Below are 19,510 nucleotides of genomic sequence, written 5' to 3'. Positions count from 1 at the left end.
AAGAGCAAACAAAGCCACTCCTTTCTGCTTCTCTACTCCAAGTCGTTCCTGTATTAATTGAGGTTTCTAATATCCACGAGCGCTCTAATCCCTTTGGCACTCGGAGTGTAGGTGGCTTTGGGGTTAGTATTCAATCCTCAGTTTCCTCCTGTTTTAAATAGGGACTGCGCAAATACCTACCTCAGAGCTCTGGGATCTAGTAGGTCCTTGGCAAATGTCGGCTGCTTATTGGGTGCCCACTATGCACTAGCCAAAATTTCTATTCAAACCTGCACTCCCCACCCCTGGCACCCAGACTCAAGCATTACGGGTGTCTGGGAGGTCGGGGGCCACTCCAAGGGTCTAAGCTGCCAGTGTAGTCTTTCCTGAAAATATAATCAGATACACTTGTAAAGCCACGCGAGTCACCTGCCTGAGCACAAATAAAAGTCACTGCTGGTTAGGGAGAAAACGACACGGGCTTTCATTTTTTAAATATGGCCCGAAAATACTGGAGCGTCCCTGGTAATTCTTAATATACACCATTTGCCACTGCAATATTCCCTGTGGTTTTTCCTAGAGGGGGAAAAAAAAGTTTTGTCAACTCAAATACACATCAACAGAGTATATATTATTTCAATATTTAACCTTTTTGAATTAAAGTGTCACTTCATCATTGGATTTTTTTTTTTTTTGGTAGGAGACTAAGCAGAGGAGTGGATATACAATACTGCTGAAAGGAATCCTTGTGTTTGAATTGCAAACAACTTTAACTGTGGGAAGGAGGATGGTACTTTACTCAAAAGTTGTTTCAAGTTATTTTCAAAAAAAAATTTTAACGACAGTAGTTGAAGAAGCTAAGAACTTTTTGTTTCCAAATTTGTCCAAAGTACTATTTCTCTAGGGCGACTTTTAACTTGAATAAAAAATAATTTAATTGAGTTCATTGATGGAATTCTAATATGTAGCAATTAAGCTTCATAGTGCTTGGAATGTTCCGGTTCTTTTTTAAAAGCAAAGAAAACATTAAAGCTTTCAAAATTTCAGGATATAGTATTTCAGTGACATATTCCTAATACAGTTCTTTTATTGGTCTGAAGTACTGTGTAAACTCCCAGAATGCAACACCCATAATCAAGTAAAATACAAATGCATCCCAACGTAAAAATGGGCTATTTTAAGACTACCCACTAATTTAATTTTCATATTATTTGTCCCTAAAAAAATCTTTAGTTAAGAGGACATACACAGTATCTTGAAATTTCACAAAATTATTGTTTTTCTTGGACTGGGCATCCATATGTTTACATTTTTTCCACAACAGGCCTTGAGAACTGTTGAACTGGAAGGTCAAATGGCCCAACAGCCCATCCCTAGTATCTATATGGAGAAGACAGAGGGAAACCTTGCATAGGGCACCTATTTTACACATAAAAAAAGTGCTGGGAAGATTTTTAAAAATATGCCCAGGATTCTGGGCATCTGCCAGAGATTCTGATTTGCCTAAGCATCTGTATTTTAAAAACTCCACAAGTGTTTCTAGTGTGCAGCCAAGGATGAGAAATATGGTGGATGCAGAAATGTTTCATTATTTTTTCCCTATGAGCTGAATAAAAATAAGTTATTCTTAAAGATATTTTTTTTTAATTAGGGAAGGGAACAGGGCTTTGGGGAACAGTGTATATTTCCAGGACTTTATTGGGGAACAGTGTGTTTTTCCCAGGACCCATCAGCTCCAAGTCAAGTTGTCGTTTCAATCTTAGTTGTGGAGGGCGCACTCAGCTCCAAGTCCAGTTGCCATTGAACCGACAACCTTGTGGTTGCGAGCCCGCGCTCCAACCAACTGAGCAATCCGGCTGCCCAGGAGCTCGGCAGCAGCTCATCTTCATTCTAGTAGAGGGCGCAGCTAGCTGGCCCATGTGGGAATCGAACCGGCAACCTGTTGCCCGGAGCTCACGCTCTAACCAACTGAGCCACCCGTCCAACCCATGTTATTCTTTAATAAAGGAATTAAGTAGTTGTAAATAATATCAACAAGGAATTAAAAGATTTTTCCCAATGGAAAAATCAAGAAACAATATAATGGATTTGTGTGTCTAGAAATATGCAAGAGCAAAGCAAAGTATAATAAATTCTTAGATGTACTTTACAACCTGTATTCAATGTAATAAAGTTTGCAAATGATCTAATCAAGCCCAAAGGTAAAGCGGTGACTGGCATTACCCTGGTCACTGGTTTCCTATCTAAAGGTGATAAAATATCCAATGGCTTTTGCTGGTGTGAAAAAATAAAAAGGGATGAGCAATGTTTATCATGCTATTTAAGTACATTTAAAAGTATTTTGCCTTTAAAAGTTGAGTCTCTTGGCTTCTCTTCTGTGTGATTTATTGCTTATTAACATACTTGACTTTTTGTTGGCATTAATACAAATTCTGTGGGGAGAAAGCTGACATGTTAGAAAATGAAGTTTATAGATCCTGTGTAGAGTCCATTTTTCTGGTATATTCATGGCTCCGTTAGCATGAATAGTTAAAAATTCCTGTATCAAAATAAAATATTAATTATACATTACAATATAGAAAGCAGCTTGCTAAACAGTGCCATTCCTATGATAACCTGAATTTTATCACTGAAACTCTTTAATAACTAAAGTCACATCCTTTACATAATATTTATTCTGTATAGGATTTATCCACATACAATGATGTCCAGCTTTAAAACAATTGTTATTTGTATAAAGTCATCTTATAAAATAGAGTAATACACAACATACCTCAGTGAATTAAGCTGATATTCCAGAATTCAGAAAATTGGATCATTCTAATTCCTATTTTTGTCTGCGTTTCACTGGCTTTTCTTAGGTGGATTGCTTTACTGTTCTGTGCCTCAATTTCTTTAACTTTCATGTGGAATAACTGTCCTATTTCATAGATATGTAAAGAGTAACAAAAATTATTAAATACTTTGCAAATATAAAATGCTATATAAATGATAAATAGTTAATACTGATCCACTCTAATATAAAATAACATAGACCTTTCCACTTACAATCTAAAGTTTCGTCCTCCAGTACCTATTATCATCACCCTTCCCAGTTAATCAAATCTTATGCTGTACTGTTTTTAGTGATTTTCCATAGTATTAATTTTAGGACTCAAAAAATATGTATATATAAACAATATAAATGGAAATTTCAATATATCTTAGCATGACTTGGCAAAATAACTACTGAATTGAGTTCTGAGCCCGTAAGTAATTGAAACAAGAAACTTTTTTCATCCATTAAGCAGTAACTTGAGCACAAAAAAAGCTTTGTTTGTTTTGACTTCATTACTCAAAAATACAATATTGAAAAATGTGTTCTTAAAAAGTCTTTAGAGATAACTATAAAAGGAAGACTATATAATAAGGATGTGATTTGCTGCTCTAAGAGACCCTATGATTACCAGCTTATAAATGCAGTAATAGGAGTAATGAAGTGAGACTATTATGCTCAGAAAATTCAAAACGTTATTTAGTTCCAAGGTTTTCAGTGCTATACTCCTGAGCTCTGCCAAGGTACCTAGAGAAAGGCTCGTAGGGGGCTTTCACCAGAGCAGCTTTGATTTTAGAGTTTCTCCTTTAAAGGTTGAACTTCTCTATAAATTCATTTGCAGAAAGGGTTTCTTGGATTTTAAAAAAAAATCTTTTAAACCACTGATCTAGTCTATTTTGCTTCCTCTAGACCTGGGGTGTCCAAACTTTTTTCAACGTTTTTCACCAAGGGCCATATGCGGTAAAATACACAAACAGCCGGGCCACTCACTCGAGGTGAAGTACGTATCGCCTCACCTGGTTTATTTAAGTAAACTAAATATATTTTTGGAATTTGCTGCAGGCCAATTAACAATGGATCATGGGCCGCAGTTGGCCCGCGGGGCCGCAGTTTGGACACCCCTGCTCTAGACACTAGGCACGACTTCAATGATGGTTTATTTTTCCAAAACTTCATCCCGTTAACAAGACCTTTTGAGGACCACAGAGTTAGAAGGGTGTTCAGAAGCTGATAAACAGCATCTTTGCAAGAACAAACTGGTCTAACTAATTCCCATTATTTTCCAAATATTAAAAAAAAATCCTTGGCACAAATAAAGCTTATTATTAACAGATTATACGCCTACGTAACATTTCCCCACATTTAAAAGCCAAAGAATTCAGTTTTCTCAGAAACCATTAGACAGTTTCTTTAATGGTTTAACTGGTCTCTTTAACTGGTCTCTAAAGTCTTAGGTACATATGATTTGATAACTGGAGTATTATGTATAACTTACAAGGATGTCTTAAATGTTCTTTTATGATACTAAGATGAATGATAGAACAGATTTGCTGCCTAGTTCGGTGAACTTGATAGCTGTTGGGTGGGGATTGCTTGATGCTTGTGATAAACAATTATAAGAAAGCACTATTTCTGCTAAGGTGCACTGTGTTCCGTGGACTCTGCTGAAATGCATGCTGATGTATGTAAAGTCTGCATGCAAAGGATAACAGCATAAAAGAACATGTAGATCATAAAGTGCATTAGAGTATTCACATGCGAGCACTACATTTCTATGAATAAAGCTCAAATCAGTCATTTTACTTGGCTCCAAGTAAAAATCAGACTATAATTTTGAAAGATGTTACCATCATCTGTTGAGACTACAGAATAATAAGTGTTCCCTCCCTCATTGGGATACAACTTAATTGTTAAGACTCCTGATTTAGGAACAATCATGTTAGGAGAACAATGAACTCAATGCACACTAGCCAGTCTTGAAGCAACTGGATATTTACCATCAGAGAAATCTTGAAAAAGTCTCGGAATTAAGTACCATAAAACAAAGTGAATATATTCATCTATTTATAAAAAATTGTTTTTAGAAATTAACCATTTTAGCCCACAAATTGGTATCAAGGACAATCATTAATTAAAGAATAAGAGAAAATAATTAACAAAAAGTATCATTTTTGAGGTATGTCATGAAATTTAAAAATATAATACACGGAGCCTCTCAAAATTATATCAAACTTGTGATACTTTGCAGACACCTTTATGAAGGTCAGTTCTTTACTTCTAGTCTTTAGATTTTATCTTCAGAACGAAAATACTCCAATTTAACTGTAATTTTGGAATATTTCATAATTCATACAGGGGAAGAGTTTAAACTTAACTTTGTATCCTAGGAGAAAAGTTGTTCTGAAAAATGACATAAATGAGATATGCAAAAATGCTTAAAGTACTTAAGAGAAAAACTTGTTCAAATAGTTTTATATATAAAATTTACATATAAATAATGACATAAAAACATGTCAATAGATACTGTAGGGACATTACTTAGCACTATTTGAATAACTAGTTAAAGGTATTACATGGTGTTGAAGATGATTAAATTCTTCTTTCAGACTTTCTAATTCTGATAGGCTTCTTTCTATAATTACTGCAGATTGGTGAGGTTTGACATCATTTCATTTCAGTAGACAATACGGGGAGAAACGGTTGAAAGAGGACTGTTTAAAATCAAAACTTGTCCAATCACCAGTCCCGTCACTTAAACTTTCTGACCTTAGTTGCCTCGTTTGTAAAAGAGGCAATAATATTTACCTTGCTGATTAGGTGAGAAAATGTGTGAGAGAGCACTTTATAAATAATATAGCAGTACATAAATGTTAGAAATTGCTCTTAAGAACTGGTAAGAACTTCCAGTTTTTCTTTTTTTGGGGTTTTATTTTTTTTTTTTTAGAGAGGAAGAGAACTATATTGACAGATCTTCACAGACTATCTTGACTTTTACGCAGTATTAGTTTCCTGCTTTAAGAAAATAATATCTGTATATAATCTCTGGTCAGCCTCTACTTTAGGTATTGTTTTTGTTTTTATTAACCATACTGCCTACATAAGAGTATTGTTTTAATGACAAAAAGTTCAAATATGAACGATTTCAAACATTTTAGATTTTGTCTTCTGCCATAATCCTAAAAAATGTTAGGATAGCAGAATAATGATAGACAGATGTAGATCTTAAGTTAATAGAAAGCCTTGGTTCAGTCAGGTTGGGTGCCTGACTCTTAAATGTGCTCTTTATACCTGGTTTCCTGTGAAAATTCAATATTAGTAGTTTATGTGTTTTTGAAACATCTTGAAATTATAAAGTTTGGTTGTGGTAAATTTATTTTAAATACTTTTTGAGAATGGCTTTTTGCTAAGTAGGTCTCCCAACATTAAAAGCAAAAAGGTATTTCTGTAATAAAAGTAACAGGTTTAATTGTTCATCATGCCAACTCAAGCTAGGCCTTTCTTTCCAGTGCAGCAACATATGTTAGGGCAACAAAGTTCAGAATGGATACAGAGGCCTGTTCAGAAGCATGCAAATGATATCAGGCTAGTCTGCTCATTTGTTAACCAGACTCTGACCATGGAAAGAGACAGACACAGGAAGTCAATGTAAGTTGCAGACATGCCAGCCCTGTCAGTTCACATGACAGCTACCTAATGTTGGGCTTTATTTCCTTTTCTTCTTCTTCTTCACTATCATCAACCTGTTGTATGACCAGATCAGAAGACCCATCCTCTACAATCTCCACATACGACCTATTCTCGTCTTCACTCAAGTGCCATCTGGAATCCTTATCTCCATCTGATGGGGACATAAGGTGCTGTTCTGTTTCCAAATCAATGGGGAGGCTGTCTATGCCAACTTCAGCAAGGCACTCATTGCAGAGTCTGTAGCGCCTGGTTCCTTCCTGTACCACTTGACCTGTTACGTCAGTCACGTGGCGTTTGCATTTCCTGCAGATTAGTTTGCATGCTTGGTGAATCTGTGTAGAGATTTAAATAGGGATAAAAAACGATTTTTCAACAGCAAGACAGTTTGATATTCTAAGTACCAGTCATAAATGTAAGATGTTCAAAGCCAAGCATTAATATTAGCATCTGGTTATTTCAAAAGATCACAGGTTTTGGTAATAAGTATTAAAGACCAGCTTTCTCTAAATAATGGCTATAATGTTTTTATGATTAATAGCACATACTTAATAATTTCACATATCCCTTAATCCAATAGTATTTTAATATCGGAGATAACAAGAAACAGCTTTTTCAGAATAATAATAATGGCAAACACTTCATACACACCACGTACTATTCTAATAACTTTACATATCTTAATTCGGGGAGAAAAACCCTCATTTCATGTGACTCTTAATTTTTTGTTATTTTGCTAGAAAAAGAAAAAACTATGGTCCCAAATTTAAATTTATCAAAAAATATTTTTGGTTAGAGGCTTGTCTGCCACTTTTATTAATGAAACATCAATCTAGTAGAAAGAGGACTGGACTAGGAACTGGACCGCTTGGGTTCTAGTCCTGGTTTTGTCATTTACTAACCTGTCATTTACTAACAAAGTAATTTAAACATAAACCTGCTTCCAGGGTGGTAGTCAAAATATTTAATAACTGGTTAATATATAAATGGGCACCACCCAAACAGAACAGAAGCCTGATTAATCAGAATGGACACTGGTTATAAACAACCACTATGGTGGCTAGTACATATCAGCCAGCCTATTTATCCTGCCTGCTTCCTTATTACTACTAGGGATACAACTCAAGTTGTGAGGACCCAATGAGTTAATATGTGTGAAATGCTTTGGGAAAAAGTTGTAATTGAGAAACAATTACATATTACAGTTAGTAATAAACAACTTTGTTGAACAGCTGTCAGAGCAGTAGATTATATGGCCTAATCTAAAAATTACTACAATTAATTGTATAATGCTGAATTAATGTTTATGGTATATTCATTTAGATAACGTCAGAACAGTATGGAAATAAGCCGCCAAACAGAAATAGTCAAAAAGCCCAAGAAGAGGACTAATGCAGTCTAGTAAAATATCTAAGAAAATGTATGGGACTACCACTTGGTATAGTTATTGCCTTCTGCTTACCCACGGACATATTAATCAGTAAATATTGGAAGTACACAATTTGAGTGTACCCTTATTTCTCCTGACATAGTAATCGTATGATTATCATTTGTGGCATTATTTTTGTTACAAAGTTCTGACACAGGTTCATGTTCTCCTCCTTAATTCCAACACAATTATGAAGTCAAAGAAATTAAGTGAAACACTATAATGTTAAGACTGAAAATTTCATCATGAACTCATTATTTTTAAAAAATATTATCTTTTAGCTCTGTTCACTGAAACAGTCTAAAAAGAATGACACCCTAATAACAATGAGTACCCTAGGTGTCCAAATATTGGTTTCTAATTTTAGTCCCCACTAAAAGGAACCAAAGCTCCTTTGAGAAATGGCTGTTTCTAGTTTTGTGGCAGGGAAAGTACAAGGTGAGCCTAAGGGCTCTTTGGAGCCAGAAAACAAGGACACTTTGAAAATTTAATGAAGTTGTGACAAAAGGACACAAAAGAGCCAGCTTCAAGGTGTCTCCACTGGACAAAACTGAAAATTGTGGAGTATCAAAAAGAATAATAATTGTTATGGATCCAAACACAACGAATCAATACAAATTCATGAGATCATATGCTATTTAAAAAAACAAAGCCAGATAACAATTCATTAATCATTTGAGACTACTATTTAATCAACTCTTTCCTTTGAAAACTGTTAAAGAATTAAAACATTTATCCTGCTTCTCCTGTAGGAACCCTATTTCAAAGTAATCAAATAGCCTCAGCTGATGAGGGAAAGATTTACTTTACAGAATTCCAGCTAATAATGTAGAAGGAAGGATAAAATTAGTAACTCATTCCACAACTTCAAATAAAATTAATAATGTGAGCAGAGATTATCAATTGGCGTTAATGCCATTAAATAAATGGTTGATGGGGAAATGGATAGTTGCATGGTACCAAAATAGGTCCACAGATTCCTTTTTAATAATAAGGCAGCCCCTTCAGCTGTACAAGGGTGGCATCACAGTATCATCACCCTAATCCACTGATCAGGTTTTGTTGTTGTTGTTTTTTTAACTTTTATTTAAGTGTGTTTTTCCAGGACCCATCAGCTCCAAGTCAAGTAATTGTTTCAGTCTAGTTGTGGAGGGTGCAGTGGCCCATGCGGGGATCGCACAACCTTGTTAAGAGCACCGCGCTCTAACCGACTAAGCTCACCAGCCGCACCCAGTGATCAGTCTTACTATGGATGGTGGGTCCACCAGATATTATGTGTCTCCTAATGTGACACAATATGAAATACACAATTGCACTCTTGATGCGTTCTAGCCAAAAGTATTCAACTTGAATCCATTAAGGCTTTAGATAAAATTTCTAATTTATAGAAAACGCAGTGGGGAGAGAGGAATAAGCTACATGATACCATGTGGAAGCAAGCAGAGAAATCTAGAGGTATGATATTTTGTAAAACAATTGGCTTGATATCCGTAGTAAGTCATATTTAAGGGACCTCACAATGAGATGGAATACATGGTTCTGGCTTGGACAAACCAGCTATAAAAGGTATTTGAGGGACAATGGGGAAATCTGAAATTGAACTGGGTGTTACATACAATTTTACTGAGATGTAAACGTACAGACTATTCACTGAAAAAAGCAAGTTATAAAATATCATGTACAGTATGATCTCATTTTGGTAAAAAAACACACACAAATGCACATGATAAAGGATTAAAAATGGTAATATCTGGGTGGTAAAAATATGGTATTTTTATTTAATTTTTACTTCTATTTTTTACCTTTTATAATGCATATTTATTACTTTTGTAATAAAGGCTGTCTTAATTTTTAAAAATCTAGCTTCATGAGATTAATGACGGCAGACATTCTGTCTGATTCAAGAATCACTAGTAGATGCTGAGTATCTGACGTGGTGATTCTGATCTAGACATTTAAAACATTTTCAGTTTACATCACCTCTGGCTCTGGAAAGACCAGTAAATAAAAATGTGTTAGATTTTAAATGCATTAAAATGGATGTTCAAAAGAGTATCTCTTATTTCAAAATCTTAAAGGAGAAATATATATATATATATGCATTTATAAAATTATGTATTATACAAAGTAAAAACATTAAGTAAGAAAAATTTTAATATGGGAGAGTTATGTGAAAAGATTTCCCTCATAAATTACATTATCCTAAAGCAGATAAATGCACGTATGTCTTAAGAAGTAAAAGATGAAAAATCAGACACGTACTGTTCGAAAATGGCTACTTAGATGGTCTAGCCTGCTAAATCGTTTTCCACAGGCTTGACACGGATAGGGTCTTTCTCCTGTATGACAACGAAGGTGGCGCTTTAGGTCTGCTTTCCGCTTAACAACATGTGTGCAGTACGGGCACTTGAATCGCATCCTGGGCAGATCACCTGTCAGGAGACAGTTTGATTAAATCACTGGAAAGTTCATAATCACAATTCTAATAACAAAAGAGGAATCCAAGAGTTGGTGAGTCCAATATTGAAAAGGTAGATGAAAAGGAGAAGAAATCGAATTAAGACTAGATTGTCAGTGTAATCCTAAGTACAGAACTATAACTTAAGAATTTGAGATAATTACAAAGTCTGGGTAAATTTAGATTACCACACTTCCCTTTTTATTAAATGTCATCGTCAATAGATATTAAATGTAAAAAGGCAGTACTGGATTTTAGAACTATAGACACGGTCCAAAAGTACTTAATATTTAAGCTTTTAAGTAACTTGTTTTATTTACATGTGTTTATTCCCTTTGCCTTTATTTTTCATACACTTGTACTACTTTTAAAGATGAAAAATTTTTCAAGGATCTTTTAGTTTTTCTTTTTGAAACATATGTATTCAACATACGCTTGGAGGCAAACTTCATCAATTTAAGAGCTGTTAATTCAACTGTTCATTATTGAAGTTGGATTTAAATAACCTAGAATTATAAAAGGGCAGAGCCCAAATAAAGACAGGATAACTTTATTGCTGTTTTAAAATGCAACAATGATTTCCCATTTTTGCTGTTATTTGTTTGCCTCAGTCGATGGTTAGAGCTCAGCAGAATTTTCAGTCAGCTCTATAATATACTATGTCATATATTTTCATGTTAGTATCCTACAGAAAAATGGGGTTAGTAAAAATCAAGGAGGTTGCTATTATTTAAAAACATGTTATCTAGTGTCCTGTGGAAGGAGAGAAGGTTAGCACCCCCCCCACACACACACAAGGAAGGAAGAGGCCCTCGGGCGTCACAACACGCACACAAGTGTGCATCTAACCATCGAAAAAAGTAAAAATATGTTATCTACAACCAAATTTTTTGAGATTTATAAGACAACAAGGGAAATGTGAATACTGACTGGCTATTTTGTAATATTAAGGACTTGTTAATTTTGTTTAGGTACTGGTATTGGTGTTTTTTGTGTGTTTTTTTAAGACTATATTTTAGGGACACATTCTGAAATATTTACAGATGAAAACATACGCTATCTGAGATTTGCTTTAAAATGATAAAGGGAGGGGTTAGAGGTAGGGGTACAGATGAAACAGGTTGGCCATGACTTGAAAGTTGTTGGGACGGGACAATGGGTGTATGGAGGTTAATTATACTATTCTCTTTACTTTTGTATATGTTTGAAGTTTTTCTAAAATTAAAAATTTTAAATGTATAATCTAAATCTTATTCTCTGCAGGAGTTCCCTTTTATCATAATTTTCCTTTAAATTCACCTGTAAACTATTAACATCAAGGAAATTTGCTAACTGATTTATTGGGGGGAAAAATTGGATGATATGCATTCCTAATCTCTGCTCTCTATTTCAGTCTTAAGGGGGTGAGGGGAGGATTACTTTGAAACTATCAACCCACATAATCTCTCTGCATTTTAGCTATCATAAAAATGAGATATCTCAAGTTGTTGCACATGAATTACAATATCAGTGTTATGGGTTGTATGTTAAGTATTTTTAAAATTATGCATATCTTAATGAATTCAGATTTAGTCTAATTTCTTTTGGATATGGCATCTGTGAACAATTGCAAATATGCATGGTTGCTCTATTTAACTTTTCTGTATAAAAATACTCTTTCCAAGTGAATATTCAGGGGAAAAAAAAAACTTTTTAAAGTGAAATCATATGTCTTAGGGGTTGAATCATTTACAACTTTAAACATTTAATAGTAATCTAATCACCCACAGATAAAGGTTTGGAAAATCATGGGTTTTGACCCTTAGAACTCTATTGTTTTGACTGTCATTAAATTTATCCAATATTACTTTTAATTTAAAATTTTTTAATTTGTTTTATGGAACAAATTTTATTAGAGAAGAATGACTTTTAAAAAATCCCTTGGTGCAACGGCTCATAACACCTGAAAGTAAGGGCATGTTAAGATAGACTTGACGGGAGTTATTGGAACCTGAGTGAGGGGACTGTTCTCTTTTCGGGTACCTGGAAAACTCCTTGACGTGACATCAGATCCCTGACCGTACTGATAGCCGACCGGAGTTGAGTCCACTTCAGCATCCACTTGTGCTTGTTCTTCAGACTGGGAAACGTGGCTGGAAGAATCAGATGTTCGTGCTTCTCGTTTGCTTGACTTATAATGAGCAATTTCAGACGGCTGTGACAACCTCAAATGTTTGGACTTTTTAATGGAGTCTTTCCTTTGTTCATGCTTGGCCAAGGGTTGTTGAGTATTCCTTTGGGAGGCTGGATGGTAATTATATTTATTCCAAGATTTTCCACTTATTACAGCTGTTCCTTGATCTGGGCTTAGGTGAGAATGTGGAGAACTGCTTTCTTTTTGCCAGCTACCGCTATACAAAGAGGAACGTTCTATACCATTAGAATTGGCATCTTTATCAGAGAGACTGAAATAGCGATCCTTTTCTTTCTCACTAATGTCCAATGAAGATTTAATAAAGGTCTTACATACACTAATGACATCAGTCATCTGAAGGAAGCTGGCAGCTGACATCACTTCTATGACATTCTGACCAGTAAGAGAGAGTTTGCCAGAATAGACGAAGTCCAGGATAACTGTAAAAGTGTCAGGGGAGAAAGCCTGAAATGTAGCTGTGGTGGGCTGACTTGTCTCCTTTGAATTCTGAGAAAGAAGCATTTTAAAGTAACCACTGCTAGCAAATAATACATTTCTATGGGCTTTGAAGACCTTCCCTTCAACTAGAATACTGCAATCACAAAACACATCTTGCCGGCGCTGCTCATTCAGCTGCTGCAGGAGGTGAGACTGATGAGAGGAGATTTCCATTCTGAAGAGGAAAAGACACATGTGGTTACCAACCACGAAGTAACATTGTTTTTCCAAGACACAGAAGATAATAGATTTCAGGATATCATTTAATATTGTGCTATTAGTAGATTTTTAGACAATTATTTGTTCAGTCAACAAACTTCAAGCATCTTCTGTAAATCAGGCCTTCTGCTGTATGCTGAACTAAACAGGCTTGACACTTGCCTTCATGTAGTTTTCAATCTAGAGAGGGTATCAGGCGTTACACAACTATTCATATGAAGTAATAAATGACAAGTTAAGTGCTAAAACAGGAAGAGGATGCCCACAGGAGTATCAAAGGGTAAACTAGTTTAGATTGGGATGGAGAGGGTTAGGGAATCTCTCTGATAAGTAACATATAAGCTGAGACGTCAAGGGTGACCAGGAATTAGCCAGGTGAAGAACGAAGGGAAAAATATTTCTGATTCTACCAAAATGGTGGTCTGGAGAGTGCTGAAACTTTCCTGCCACAAATTTCTAGAGATGCTGTCTAAAATTTAACCAAAGCTTTTTAAATGTATGGCTGGGCTTGCAAGAAAGAATAAGAAATCCATAGATGCCAGAAGTGGAGAGAGAGCAGAGCTGGAACAGCGACGTGGGCTCGGGTTTTTATCAGTAACGGAAGTTGGAACCTTCTAAGGAGCACAACTTTAATGAAAAGGGACAAGTACACTTTGCCCATAAGTCCAGGGGAAAGGTCAAGTTTATCTTTGCAGGGCCTTGGTTGGGATAAAACAAACTGTCCCTAGGTGAGATATCAAACCCAAGGTTGTGCCTTGTGAAGTTCCGGAGTCCAAATTTATTTTACCTGCTCGGTGTGGGAAACCTCGAGCTGAAAAATTAACGAAAATTAGTCCTGGGCTGCTGGTGCCCATGGGTCATCTTGCAGAAGCAAATGCAAAACTGCTCAGAAACGATGCTCTCAGAACCCAAGCCCAGTGGGAAATAAGCTCTGCTTAAGCTGAACTCAAAATCAGTCCCCTCTTTATACCAAGTGGATCATTTCCAATATCGCACTACCAGGATGTCTAATATCTCCTATGTAAAATCAAACAAACAAGCAAACAAAACCTCCGCTTCATTTCACATCTACCTCTAGCTACTACTCCATTTCTCTGCTCCCTTTCCACAAAATTCATTGAAAAGAGTTTTTTGGTTTGTTTTTTTCATTTGCTGTCTTCACTTCTCCTGCTGTTCTTTCTCGAACCCATTCTAATCAGGTTTTCATCCCCATCCATCACAACCATTTAAAAAAAAACACAATCACTCGTAACTTGCATGTTGTTAAACCCAATGGTTATTTCTTTCTTTTTTAAAAATTTATTGGGGTGACAATTGTTAGTAAAAGTAGATTTCAGGTGTACAATTCTGTATTACATCATCTATAAATCCCATTGTGTGTTTACCACCCAGAGTCAGTTCTCCTTCCATCACCATATATTTGACAATGGTTATTTCTTTGTCCTCATTTTACTGATGTAATACATGACTCCCTTCATCCTAAAACACTTTCTTCACCTGACTGTCAGGACACAATTCCTTCATGGTTCTACTGACCGCTCCTTTTCAGTCTCCTTTGCTGGTTCTTCATTTTCCTAATCTCTAAACTGTGGGATTGAGGACACACTACCCCAAAATAGGGCACCTTGGCATATTCAGTATTTTGAACTGAAGGAGTTCGAGAAAACAGCAGAAGCAGGGAGATCACTCTGACACCCCACACCCTACTCCCCTGCAACAGGTCATAAAACCCTCGTGTGAGGGGTGCCCTCCCTACACCCAGAGGAAAGGCACCTCCTTATCTCAGAAGAAGGGACATTGACAAGAATCTGAACCGACAAGCTTTGCTGAATTTCCCCGTTAAGGTGCTGTATTCCCCCATGATGGTCCACTCTTCATCAAACCTAGCATAAATATATTCAGGTTTAACTATTTCTTCATTTCCTTATGAAGGTTTCCGTGTCACATAAGACTTATGTTAAGGAAATCTGTTTGACTTTTTCCCGTTAATCTGGTTTTGTCAGTTTAATTTTTAGATCCAGCCAGGAAGAGGGTCAAAGAAAATTTTTTCTTCCTTACAACTGGAATGTCCCAGGCTGTGGGGCTCAGATTTCCTCTCCTCTACCTATATCATACCCTAGGTGAGCCTGCCCTGTCTCAGAGTTTTAAATACCACCCTTCAGTTTGTGACTCACAAGTTTATGTATCTAGTCCCCAACCTGTTCCCTGAAACTTAGACTCACATATCTGTTTACCTGCATCTCTGCTTAGATGCTTGCTGGGCATCATGAGCTCAACAAATTCAAAATCATATTCTTCATTCATCCTCATCTTAAACCTGTCTTTCCTACAGTATTATCCATCTCAGGAAATGGTAACTCCATTCCAGTTGTTTAGACTAAAAACATGGAGAGCCACCTTTGACTCCATGTTGTCAGCTTCACATTCAAAACAAATCCACAATCCTTACTCCTTCTCTGCACTACTGCTGTTACCACCTTTATGCAAGTCACCATCATCTATCAACAGCCTCTTAACTAGTCTCCTTGCGACTTCAGCCTAGTCTGAATGCAGCAGCCAGAGTGACCCTTCTAAAACATAAGTGAAATCATGTTACTCCTCTGTGCAAAGCTCTCCAATGGTTCCCCATCCAACTCCCAAGTTCTTCTCATGAGAGGCCCTACCTGACCCACTCCAGGTCCCTCTCTACCCTCATCACCTCTGCTCTACCCTCACACATTGCATTCCAGCAACAAGGACCTCTGCTCGTTCCTGAACATTCCAGGCATGTTCCTCCCATGCAGCCTTTGCACTAGCTGTTCCCTCTGCTTGGAAAGTCTTCCCCCAGATACACACATAGCTCACAATCTCACATCTTTCAAGTCTCTTATCAGAGATGCTTCCCTTTACCATCCTAGACAAGCAGCCCCTCTCCCTCTCTATCCCCTTATTTGTGAATTGCCTATTTTCTCCTACTAGAATTTAAGGTCCAAAGGAGCAGAAACTTTGCCTGCTTTGTTTAGTTATATACTCCCAGCTCCTCGAACAGCACTTGAGCACACAGTTGATACTCAATGTTGTTAAATGAATAAATGAAAAATAAAAAATGTTAAAACATAGAAGGAAATCATTCTTTATACAGAAGAATGAGCAGGCACAGTAACAGGAGAATAAGAAACCCAAGAATTTCAGAAAATAGAATCAAAACCTGATAGTTATGTTTAAAATGGTCAAAGAGATAACAGTTGATATAGACCAGAATATAGTTATAAGCAGAGACACGGGAGCCAGGTAGCTTGATTTGGAATTCTAGCTCCACTGTACACTGTAGACCAGTCAAGTTGTCACATAAAATTAACCATCACACCTCTCCAGCAGATAGTTATTCTCCTTTTGAAAAGAGCTTTTGGAATGCTACCAGGCCCTCTTGATGCTGACTATGGGACACCAAGTGGCCATGCCTGAGTTGCCTATCATGGGTGTCACTAATGCACAATTATACATTTGGGCATGTGCAGCAGCACTCCATCATCAAGAGCAAGTGTTGTGTACAAGGTTAGACTGAACAGGTCCTGAATCCACAAATAAGTTTATGAGCAAGTAGCACAGTTCCCACAGCACCTACTCTAGGACATTCTTACCCTTCCTCAACTCACACATATGGTCCCATGGTGAGTTCCCTAAAACTAGCTGATTGAGGAAGAAAAAGTGAAGGTTTGACTTAGAGATAATTCTGCACAATATGCTGGTGTCAGCTGGAAGTGGATGGCTGAAACATCACAACTCTATAATCAGGAATGTCTCTGAAAGGCAATAGGAAGGGAAACACCCCAGTGGGCATCAGGCTGTCCACTTTGCATGGACATAGAGACAGATACAAGTATGGATTTTACCCTGATTCATGGCTAACAAGTTGGCCAAATGCTCAAGGATTCAGAAAGAACCAGATAGAAGCATTGGTGACCAAAAGGCAGACGGGGAAGGGGCAGGTGTATATACCTCTTGGAATGGGCACAGGGTATCAGGTTTTAGTATCTCATGTGAATGCTTCATAAAGGGTACTAACTGCTGAGGAGGCTCTCAGAAATCAGGTAGACAGACGACCTGTTCTGTGGATGTCAGCTGGCCTTCTTCCCTACCCACCATGTACTCCATCACCGAGAAGCAGCTTGCTTGATAAAATGGTGGAATAACCAACTGAATATTCCATTATGGCCCCATCTGAACGATGATACCCGCAGAGATTTGGGGTGCTATCGAAATGGATGTGGTACATACTTTTAACCACTACCATAAGATGATGCTATTTTTTCCCCATAGATAAAATACTAATTTCTAGAGGAAAAAAAAATAAGTGGAAGTGCCTCCTCTCGCTTTCACCTCTAATACTCCACCTACAGAAATTTTGCTTTCTGTCTCTGCAGAGGTCTTAGTTGCCAAGACAGGAATACTTGTACCAGGGAAACACTGCATGGTTCCATTAAATTACATCGTCACTGACCTAAAGAAGAATTAACATCACCCATTTTCTTTGTATGAAGGAAAGTTGCATATTGTAAAGCAGACATGAATTTGTTTAGAATTTTACATATGGGAAGAGTGGTGTGTGGATGCCACGCAACCAAAGGGTAAATAAACCACGCTGGTCATTTACCTGTTGTCTCTGAGCTCAACACACTCCACACTCTGCTCTACTCTCTACTAATGGAATTGGAATTCTGCAAATGATATTTCCCAGGCTTCCTTCCTTGCAGCTGGCTTCCTGTTAGATTCTATCAGTACAAGGCACTAATAGGAGATCAGAAAAAAAGAAAAAGAAGTTTTGGGCAGTGGAAATGCAGCGATTGATGGCTGTTAGTGTAGTGACAGCAGGGATGGACTCCAGTAGCCTTTCCACCCTTTGGACTTCCCATCTCTGACAGAAGTGGTACCTCCTTGGCAGGTCCAGAACTGACTGTGACAGTAATTCCAACTGCACAGCAGCTGATACAGACTTGTGGGCTCCAGCTCAGGGTCTCTGACTAGAACGCTTATTCTAGCTCCCCCGGCTCTTTTTTTCACTTTTGTTGTTCCAACCCTTCTTAGACTTTTGGAACCAATTCATAGATTAAATTCCCTCTTTGAAATACCCAGTGGTTTCGGTTTTCCTGAGTAGATCCTGACTGATAACATTTCTAGCATCAAAAAGAGATACATCAGCTAAGAAAAGGATCTATCCTGAGACTTGACCTTCTGGACAAATGAAATACAATCTACCTTCTCAGCATCTCTCTTACCTTTTACTTCCTATAAACAATCATAGTCAATTAGAAACTGCATTTATTCTGCTGCTGTTATTGATGGTATTTTGTTTTTGTCATTAACTTTTTAAACAAAAATGTTAACACTCACCAAAGCAGGGTAGATAATATAAGGAATGTTCATGTACTTATTACCCAGCTTGAACATTGACCTATTTTGCCAATTTTATGTCTTCTATCTGCCTCCATGTTTTCCCCCAGAATATTTAAAAATAAAATCACAGGCGTCAAGTCATTTCACCCGTATTTCAGGGGTACGTTTTACATGAGCCTCCTTCCTTTTCTGTTATTATAGTCGGAACTCCGTTGTCTCTTGCCTGCACAGCATCCCTTTCTCTTCCTCAGTACAGTATTCTTCTTTTTCTTTTGGGAACTGCCTTCCACAGTTTGGTGGTGCTGCTCATCCCTTGGCCTCTTGAACTCCATGGGACCATGACCCAGACGGGTCAGTCTGAGTCTTTCTTTGGGGTGTGCCATGGAAGCTAAGAATGAAGGTCTCACTATATGAGAGCATGGGCCTTAAGAATCCTATAAGCCTAGACCTACAAAAAGTTATCTTCAGCAAGTGGGAAAGCCCACCTACAAATGATGCTAACACAAAGGAAAGCCAGACAAAACGGTTTTAGAGAGATCCTAATGCGATTATTTTAATTCTCAGATTTAGCTGTACCTAAAGCCAATGCTCCCTCCGGATTTTTAGTTATATAAGCCAACAAATTTACTTTTCTGCTTAAATTTAAGTTGGATTTCTATCATGTGTCACCATGAGTCATTTATTCCTAATTTGTGACACTCTCCATAGCTCACTCAAGAATACGCTTTTCAGCAGGGAGAACATTTTTATAAATGGGAACACTAATGGAACCAGTACAATTAAGGTCATCATATCACTAAAGCATAGTTTCTAATGTTGCTACATTGCAGTTTTTATTCCCCTTCATATTCCTTGAAGTCCTGGCATGCTTCCTGGCAAAGT

General features: G+C 37.1%; 1 protein-coding gene and 1 pseudogene across 4 annotated transcripts in view; one reads left to right on the top strand and one right to left on the bottom strand.

Annotated features, from left to right (window-relative positions):
• Positions 1-2,096: 2,096 nt before the first annotated feature.
• Positions 2,097-19,510, bottom strand: part of ZBTB8A (zinc finger and BTB domain containing 8A) — a 42,016-nt gene continuing 24,602 nt past the window's right edge. For all 4 annotated transcript variants that reach the window (XM_088790917.1, XM_088790915.1, XM_088790918.1 and 1 more), the window contains 3 exons: positions 12,388-13,211; positions 10,170-10,339; positions 2,097-6,813 (listed from right to left, as the gene is read on the bottom strand). In XM_088790917.1, the coding sequence (XP_088647043.1) occupies positions 6,481-6,813; positions 10,170-10,339; positions 12,388-13,210 (1,326 nt within the window). In that variant the 5' untranslated portion in view covers position 13,211 and the 3' untranslated portion in view covers positions 2,097-6,480. The remainder of the gene's footprint in view (positions 6,814-10,169; positions 10,340-12,387; positions 13,212-19,510) is intronic.
• LOC148755651 (U6atac minor spliceosomal RNA) lies at positions 11,114-11,256 on the top strand (annotated as a pseudogene).

This window comes from Rhinolophus sinicus, chromosome 14 (assembly GCF_057876585.1).
Source record: "Rhinolophus sinicus isolate RSI-liver-muscle chromosome 14, RSI-T2T, whole genome shotgun sequence".
Lineage (NCBI taxonomy): Eukaryota > Metazoa > Chordata > Mammalia > Chiroptera > Rhinolophidae > Rhinolophus > Rhinolophus sinicus.
Note: the sequence above shows the minus strand (reverse complement) of the source record. Positions and strands in the feature narration are given on the sequence as shown.